Source organism: Monopterus albus, unplaced genomic scaffold (genome assembly GCF_001952655.1).
Source record: "Monopterus albus unplaced genomic scaffold, M_albus_1.0 scaffold47.1, whole genome shotgun sequence".
Classification (NCBI taxonomy): Eukaryota; Metazoa; Chordata; class Actinopteri; order Synbranchiformes; family Synbranchidae; genus Monopterus; species Monopterus albus.
The window spans coordinates 534,957-544,493 of NW_018127927.1; the positions used below are offsets into that span (position 1 = coordinate 534,957).

The 9,537-nt window shown below is 40.7% G+C and overlaps 1 protein-coding gene across 5 annotated transcripts in view; it reads right to left on the reverse strand.

The window, feature by feature from the left end:
* specc1 (sperm antigen with calponin homology and coiled-coil domains 1) overlaps positions 1-9,537 on the reverse strand; it is an 83,231-nt gene that overhangs the window by 16,429 nt on the left and 57,265 nt on the right. For 4 of the 5 annotated variants that reach the window (XM_020600608.1, XM_020600606.1, XM_020600607.1 and 1 more), the window contains one exon: positions 7,945-8,047. The exons of the other annotated variant lie outside the window; for it this stretch is intronic. In XM_020600608.1, coding sequence (XP_020456264.1) covers positions 7,945-8,047 — 103 coding nt within the window. The remainder of the gene's footprint in view (positions 1-7,944; positions 8,048-9,537) is intronic. 5 annotated transcript variants of the gene reach the window in all.

Below are 9,537 nucleotides of genomic sequence, written 5' to 3' on the forward strand. Positions count from 1 at the left end.
CGGGGTGGGAAATTATAGGAGACACGGGGGAGCCCATCGCACAGCCGTGTTGCTGCCTATAGAATCGCCCCCTAAACTAGAAGTAGGTAGTGTTTAAACAGAGTTCCAGCAGAGTGCATACATGGTCTGGGGTGAGGTTAGTCCTGTTGTTTAGCGTGTCATCCTTCAGCAGTCTCTTCTTCACCGCCCTGACAGCCTCTGTGGTGGGGATGCAAGTGAACAAGGAAGTGACATCATATGAGACCATGGTCTCGTCCTGGTCCAGCTGCAGTTTTTTGACTTTCCTCGCAAAGTCCTGGGAGTTAATTATGTGGTTTTCTGTGTTTCCCACCAAAGGAGCCAGGATGGTGGCATGTGCTTGGCTATGTTATAAATCACAGAGTTGATGCTGCTGACAATGGGTCTGAGTGAGGCTCCTTCCTTGTGTATTTTGGGTAGGCCATAAAGGCAAGGGATGGCCTCCCCAGGGTATAGTCTGTAGTATAGTCACCGGTCAATAACTCCCTCCTTTTCCAGCAAGTCAAGACACAGACACAGACATGATACACATAAACCTGTTCTTGCCCCATGCTACAGCAATGATTCACAGCCCTTTAATGATATTAGAAAAGGACTTCTGAAAGATTCTGTCAATGTCACATAAAGCAGGCAGCAAAATAACTGCAGTTACTGCAGAAATTGTATAAGTAGTGGACAATGGTCTCATACTGTTGTCATGATTCGGTTCCACTGCTTCCTGTCTGGCTTTTATTTTGACACTATTTCCTGTTTTGTTTCACCTTAGTTCTGGTCTTTTCTTTACGTTCATTAATCATCATTAGTTCACCTGCTCCTTATTGTTTGCACCTGTTTATCCCTTCTATTTAGGCAGCGTCCTCCCATGAGGACGCTGCCAGATTGTTCTAGACCCCAGCTCTGACTTTCCCGCATTCCTTCGGTTTTGGTATCTTGTGTTTTGACCCGGATTGTTTCTTTGGACCATTCTATTCTGCCTCGCCCCCGGTGTATGATTATCGGACTGTCTCTATTGGACTACGAACTTCGGATTCCCCTGGATGTATGTGTTTGCTGGCTCTGACCTCGGACTGTTATAAGGACCTGTGAGTTTTGTGTTGTCACCGTGTCTCGTGAAGTTTCCGTTGTTCAATGTTAGTTCCCTTATTAAAGAGACATTTTTGTTTTACACTTACTCGTCTGGCATTATAATTGAGTTCACCAAAACACTTTTCGGCCGCATCCTGCGCCGAAATCTGACAACTGTAGATTTAAAGCTATAGTCTGTGACTGTTTTGTAATATTATTTAGACCAAATATGCTCCAAAATATATCTTAACACAGTGCTGTCAAAGGCTTTTGTGACCTGGGGGGTGAGCTTTCTCGTCTGGTGAAGGGGGTGGTGATCATGATTCATGATTAATACTGTGTACAATATATAATTAATGGAAAGTGTGTATGGGAGGGTGCTGATGAGAGAGGCTGCTGAAAAATGTCTTTCATGATAAACTTAATGATTCTGTTAACTGACTGTGACCTGCACAGGACATTAAAGGCCAAGGACAGGTCACATCCATCCTGGGCAACATATCCTCTCTGCTCAGAAATGGAATTCACAGATGAGCTGAACAGGAGCCGGGCACTAAAGACCACACAGACAGCAGTCTAACTCTGTGTGCATGCTTTCATGACAACTGACACCTAGATGTCAATGTGCCATTATTGCCATACTTACTTGCGGATCAAGAATGTAAAAACCCCAAAGCACAATGCAACGTGCAGGGACGTGGGCAGGGACAGATGGATAACTGTGACACACAGGTGCACAAAAGAGAAAAAAATCCATCAGTTCTAAATGGTGAAAATAGACATCAAGCCTGAGAGAGTTATGTGACTGATGAGCTGCTCTCAGTATATTTCCTGTCACTGAAGTTCTCTACTATGCCTTGATGATGTAGATGATGACAAGGCAAGTGGAAAGGTCACAGAGCTTGTAAAGCTTGTGGAGCTGAGTGCAGCACTCCATAGACTCAGCCTGCCTCTAGATATGACTTAATGGACCCAGTTTGCACACAGGACAGGACAGAGTGGGCAGAGTGACCAGGGTCAAACAGTGCACAAGTGTACACAGATCCACTGTGCTAATGATTTATGACAGATCTGACTTTTATCTAAGGCAACTTTTATGATTACTAAGATCATAATTATATAAAAGAGAACCATAAAACTGTGTGTCCTTCTTCCACTTACAGTAGTACTCTCTTTGAAAGTATTCACATACAATCTTACCATGAACTATGATCCACTTTGAAGTTTTAGTGAAAACTTACTCTAAAAAAACAACAACAACAACAACAAATCTCCAAAAACTTACACTGTAGTACTGAACACACTTTAGTTGTTTGTTTAAAAGGAATACATTCCTACTTTTTGGATATCTAGTACTTTCTTTAAGTCACTTTAGACAAAAGCATCAGGTAAATTTAATGTAATTGAAGATATCAAGTTATTCCCCTACACTGCCTAAATGTTGCCTCAACAGCTACTGTTTAATAATATAATGTTCCTCATAATGTCCTTTACATTTAAAACCTCATGGCTGATTCAACCTCTAATATAGTTAGTATTTTACGACTTGTGTCTTTGATCACAACAATATTGTGTTTAAAAGTGGATTTTCTGTAAATATAAAATAAAAAGGAAAGGAGGTTGTAGTCCTTTACACATACTTATTGGAGCTAGGCTAATTCTAGCCCTTCTGCTGAGTTAGCCTACACATCTTTACTGCACTGATATTAACCTTATCATCTGATTTGAAGCAATTTGTAGAAAAATGCATATTTTTCAAAATATTACAATGTTCCTTAGGCAGCATAGCATTTCCTGCCATAGTTTATACTGAGAATGTTTAGCTGTAAATCATGGTCGAGTGGATCTAATAACCACTTAGCACAGCCACCTACTGGTTAAGGATTGTTTCTTTTGCAGAAAAGCCCAGGCAGCCTGAAGCTTTTTTTAAATCTTGTTTCTACCCGGTTTGACATGTATATTATGATAGACATTTAAAAATTGAAATTTTTGATGATGAGAACAATTAAAAGTAATGCATCTGAAATATTAAGATATTCCAGTCATTTGAAACCGCAACCAAGCCCTCTATTACCACCACTTATGGTCTGTTATTTTACACTGATGATCTCACTCACTATTCCTGTTAATACTTCATTATTAGAACTTACAGTAATGGCTATGCTTTGAGCTCCTACCCTGCTCCCCTCCTCGATGTCTGACCTCCATTCCATGCTCACCTAGGGGTCCATTCCTGTCTCTTCAATGCTTTTGTGTGTACGTTTGTGTGTGTGTGTGTGTGTGAGAGTTTCCCAGACAGGGCCGGATGAGTTGTGCTCTGTCAAGCCCAGCTGAGCCTAATGTTCAGAGTCTTTGCTCATTGTTCCCATCTTGAACAAACAGCATATTTATTTTTGTTTGGCTTCTATGGCTAATTGGGGGAAAAAATACTGGAAAAGTGTCCAGGGATGTCCTAAGTTAAGGCATCAAAGAGCCTGATAAATATACAACAGGAGGCCAGACCAGACACTGAAGAAAGCCTTTGATTACTGAACATGGCTAAAAATGGCAATTTTTGTAAAATTAAAACCACAAGTAGAAATTTAGTTTCTGATAATGACAGTCAATTTTGCAATTAAGGTGGAAGGATTCATTATTCATAAAAATATGAGATTTTGCTATTAAAAACTTGAACAATGACATTAGAAATTGGTCCATTTTTCTTAGGGATCACATTTCCTTGTAGCCTGGTCCAACTACAACATCCAGTCAAGCAATGTAAAGACTTTGAGATAGAGAGCAGGAAAACATTACACACACACATACATACACCGAAAACACACAACAGTCACAGTTACAGACCAGGCGCAGCCCAATCTGCAATGTGCTCTTTAGAGTCAGATCTTACAAACTGTCTTTAAAAACCAGTGTGAACAGAAGTTGTATAATAGCGGTTTTGTGTCCAGTCCAGTGCGGACATGCACAGGATCTCATGTGAATACTAATTTCCTGTCAGAGGCCCCCTCAGTCTCTCCCACCGGGCAGAGTAAATCAGAGCCAGCTTAAGGTCTCGACTGATTGATCTTTGCTTCCCAGAATCTGACATTTGAGGTGCAACAGAGCCTGTCTGGTTGTTTGAGAGTTTAACACAGGTCTGGTATTGTTCTAAGGGCCTGTGCATTACTGGGGTATAGAGGCAGCTGGTTGGTAAACACACTGCATTGTCCCTCAGGGGTTCAAGGACTCTTCTCTATGGTAACAGCACGCACATCCTTCTCTTGTGTGTGTGTCTTTGCATGCATGCCTTTTGCCTTGTTTTCCCATTTCTCTCTCTATCTGTGTTAGGCACACACCCATACATAGGCAGACACACTTGTACTACTTTCATCATCCTTTTCACTGTCACCTATATGCATTAAAAAGGCAGAGACGTATTCAATATATAGGTGAGATGCAGCTTCACACTCATTCTTTAAATACATCATACATCACTGGCACTTATCTCTCTCTCTTTATTCATCAGACTAGATGTGACATCAGGTTGTCACTTCAGCTACAGCCAAACAGATTTGCTGTGCCCTCAGCAGCTATTTGAATACAAACATCAAATAATCTCTCGGCATGCTTATAATAGCTCCCGTTTATGGTTTCACTTTAATTAGGTTGCTGTTTGACCAAAAGGTCGGCCAACAATAGAACTGTAATCACAACTGGCACGGGGCTGACCCTCCCATCAGCTTTGTTCTCGGCTCATGCAGCAGCTTTTCTGGCTCTGCGCTGGTAGATGAGCATGAAATAAGTTAGGAAGCAAGAGACAGGATGGAAAGCAAACAGCGACGGTCAAGGTTGCCTCTTGAAATTGACCATTAATTATGTAGATAAAAGAGGCCAAGCATAAATTGCAACTGGGTGACACCACACTAAAGAGCCAATTAGTGTTGAGTTATGAGTTCCCTGACCTTAGTCCACAGCAGAGAAGAGAGGGACCGCAAAGTGTTTGTGGATGTATTGGTCAAACATAACCTCACTAACCTTTATCAGAGCAGAACACGAGCATGACAGAGGGAAGGAAGCACAAGTGAGCAGACTGGATGTGGTTGTATTTTGGGCAGTTGTGATAGTCCTTGTGTCTTGCTGTTCTGGAGCTGCAAACTGTGTAACACATCAGCCCCTTTCTCTGGGTGTTAGGCCTATAATTAGTGGCTTCATGGTGGGCTGAGGATGCCTAACAATTTAACAATCTGACCTTTCACCAGACACATGGAGTGTCCTCTAGCTTTTTCCTTTAGCTTGTCATGAGACTACAGGGCCCTGTGGACACATTTCCTCGTGTAGATGAACTCAACCTACTGTAACTAATGCATTCGCACTGCAGTATATGTCACATACAGTACATGTACATGCAACCTCAGAAAGAGAAATCCCCATGGGTGGTTGTGGAATTCTGCAGAAGTAGGAAAACACTCAAGAGGCAAATAATAGCCATTCTTAGAATCTGTGCTGAGAAACCCAGGTTAAACACTAACCACTAAATATTTGGTACATTTTTCTGAATCTAACTTACATGAACCTTTGCTCAAACTACCACTCAGATGTCTCATAGTTTATTGTCAAACCATCTATGTCTCTTCTGTGTAGATGTACAGTATAGTGTAGCTCACATTTTGTACAGTATATTTAGTGAGTTATACAATGTTAAGATGTTCCTTGGCAACTTGGTCTGAGAGTCAGTTATAAAAACATGTTTGTCTTCATTCCAGTCAGAACAGGTTTGTGAAAACCTGCCAGGTTGCTGGAAACCAGATACACCAAATTAATGCTTCATGACCAAATACCCTTAAGGCCACACAGCACAGGGCAGTCACACTTCTGATGACAGATGTTTATAAGTTCAACTGCCTAACAGTCTGTGAATGAATCCAATGGCAGGTCAGGTACATGCGCACATGGAGAAAATGCACAAACATGAAGGGTCATAGCTCGACTCAAGAATAGTTACTCCAGGGAGGGAATGATTATGCCACAGACTGAAACACTCCTAGTAGCCAAATTTTCTTACTACATTCCCGATATTTCCAAATAATCACATTGTGCTGTTAGTCCCTTTGTTAGAGGGGAGCATAGGTTGCATATTCAAATCCAGACCAAATGGTTCCATTAAGGGTCCCATGTTGGTGGACCCCACTGTCCTGAGATTCACAAATCTATTTGCATAGTTACCATTTGACAAAAGTCAATTCAAACATTTAGGCAGTGGTAGAAAGTGACTACGTACATTTACTTAAATACTGTACTTAGGTACAGTTTTGAGCTAGTTAAGTGTTTTTAAGTAGTTTCATTTCATGTAACTTTATAGTTCTACTTCATTACATATTAGAGGGCAACATCATAATATCTACTCAGTAACATTTGACACAGCTGTAGTTACCTGGTACTTTGCAGAGTACTTATGTATGTAAGTATGCAAACCATATGGTGAACAAATACAGTATGATACATGTTTGTGGTAAAAAACATTTTTCCACATTGGCCAACTGGAATATTAAAATGCTGATTAGACATTAAAGTATCAATAATACTAATGATTAATTAATGAAGAGAAAATTACATGTTAACTACTTTAGTGATGCAAGCCCTTTAGCAAAACTGCCTTTTCTGGTTCCAACTTCTGAAGTGAGAATTTCTTCCTTTTCTCAGTTTTTTTATTGTAGCAAACTACATATCTTTAAGGTCAGATAAAACAAATAATATGAAGATATCACCTCAGATCTGGGAAATTGTGATGAACATCCCCCCATAATTATGCGTGGCCCCAGAAATGTTTGTATGTGTATATTAATGACTTTCCATTGTCTTTAAATACACTCCTGCTGCCCAAAGATCTGTGCGGCTTTGAGCCACGGCAGTCTGTGTACAGGTTCAATATATCATCAGAATGTCTGTTGGTGAGCAGTAATTTTATCTAATCTGATCAGATGCTTCTACCACAGAGGACTTGCTGTGTGTGTTATCAACACATGCACCATATGGCTATCAAACAAGCACCCTCAGATGAAGGGAGGGTGACTCAAAGTTTGCTGAGCGGCACGGCACCTGAGAAATGTAAACAAGTGATCTTACAACTTATCCAGTTATTCAGGCCAGTTATCACTGGGAAAGACAGGTCTGTTTGTAGCACTTTTCATCATGTATACCTTTTATACTCGGTCAAGCTACAGCTATGAGTCATTATCGACCCTAAACCTAAACAGGACAGAAATAGAGTCAGTTTGTGTTTATGTATCAGAATGCTGCCACATAACAGTTTTAGCATTTGCTAGCTAGTATGCTGGCACACAAACATGATGATTGCGTAGGTAAATCTCAAATCCCACTGGCCTTAATGGGCTCCTTAAACTGGGTATTAGGGGAGCAGATAAGCCAGGTGATTTTCAGTGCCATGGACACACGGAACACAAATGGGAACACAGCACACAACAGTGTATAAACAAATCAACATGCAGAAAAACAAGGAGCGCTATATAAATACACACATGTATAAATTCAGTGTGTCTGTAACACTGAGCGCTTTCCTTCATTGTTTCCATTACACTGAGATGACAGGTGGGTGATTGGTGTGTCTGCAAACACAGTAATGTGCCACTACATTCTAACACCTCAGTGATGGCTGAAAAAAAAGAAATAACTACCAAACCTGAGGGTACAGACAGACCAATACTGCTTCCATGCAATAAAATAAGGGGGTGGTGGTGGGGTGGTAGGGAGCTGTCATCTCACTATTAAATGAGGATCTGAATAGTGTGAGACTAAAATAAAAGAAGGTGTGAAATTGCACGGAGTCCGCCCTGTACTTAAGCAAGAACTCTGGCCTGTGATCCCTACCGGATAGCCTTGTGTTTTCTTCTGGCACCACTTCAGTAAAGCGTTTCTCTTAGATCCTCCATACTCCTGCGCCAGTGCAGCCAAGGGGTCCTTTCTTTCCACGCTGTCACCAGGGAAACATGAACCACAATTACAGGGAGGGGGGGGGTTCATACACTGATGTAACACATGATTCTTTACCAGCTTCTCATAGGGGTGCATCATGAACCAACATTTCTTACTCCTTCCTATTTTGTAACTATAGATTTTTAGATCAGAATGGTTAAAAAGGATATTCAGCCCACCCTAGTGGGAAAACAGCTGCAACATGAATATAATTAGACTATGAACAAATTATGATAATGAGACCATTATTTAAATTAAATGATGGTCAAATATTTTTGCACAAGGTCACAGCAAAATTATTCTCATCTTCAAAAAACAAATATGTAACATCAATGTTAACACTACAGCTACAAATTTTATACTGTAGGTACAGTAGAGAGGCATAATATCACCAGGATAATACTGTATAGGTGGCCACTGAGCAGGTACCATGAGGGAGAAATTACATTCTAGTGTTAAAGAATTAAATGATTATCCTTTACTTTCTTACAAAGCTCATCTAATTTCCAAATGCTCACTCTTTGAAAAGCAACTCTAGGAAATCAGGGATTTTCTTCCCCTGGGGGAATCTGAACTGTTAGTATCACAACAAGCCTGAAGCTTCTTTGCAGTTCATTATACTTTTAGCTGAAGATTACTCTGGAATGAAGCCAACTATATTCAGCTCTATCTTTTTTAGACTGTTCTTCTACCTCCATGAGCCTATGCTCATCTGATAACAGACTGCATATGACTACACTAATGTAAGACACAAGAAAGATGAAATGGAACCAGACTGATTAAATCTGCTGTATTGGTTAGAAGGTCTGCTCCCTGGGGTCTGTGCTGGAGCTGAGGCCATGGGAAGACAACAAGACATGGCCACTACTCTGAACATGATAAACATTTCACACGTCATCACAGCTCTGCTGTTAAATTCATGATTTCTCTGTTTAAGACGCCACAAGGCCAAAAGTATTACTGTCCAAAACAAATACCGCACAGACTGGGGTGTTTGTACATTTATCAGCAGTCAAACATGGCTGCTGGTGTTTGGGCCTGTGTGAATGTGCACAATACATTCACACAGATTTACATTAATAGTAATATGCTGATATGCAAAGGCATTTAGACAGACCTGTTGGTTTGATCTAAGTATAAAGAACAAAAGGACTGTGAGTGTGAGCCAGAAGATCACTGCTATAAATACCAAAGTTCTGTGCCACCTGTATCAATTCCACAGAAGGCACAGACCATCTTATCAGATACCCAGCATCCCTTACATACAGTAGGGAGCTTAATTTGCTTCAATCAAGAAGGAGGTTCTTTCTTTCAAGAGGTGTTACAAATACAGTATAGACTGATCAGCCATAACATTATGACCACTGGCAGGTGAAGTGAATAACACTGACTATCTGTTACAGTAGCACCTGTCAGTGTGTGGGGTATATTAGGTAGCAAGTGAACATTCAGTCCTCAAAGTTGATGTGTTGGAAGCAGGAAAAATGG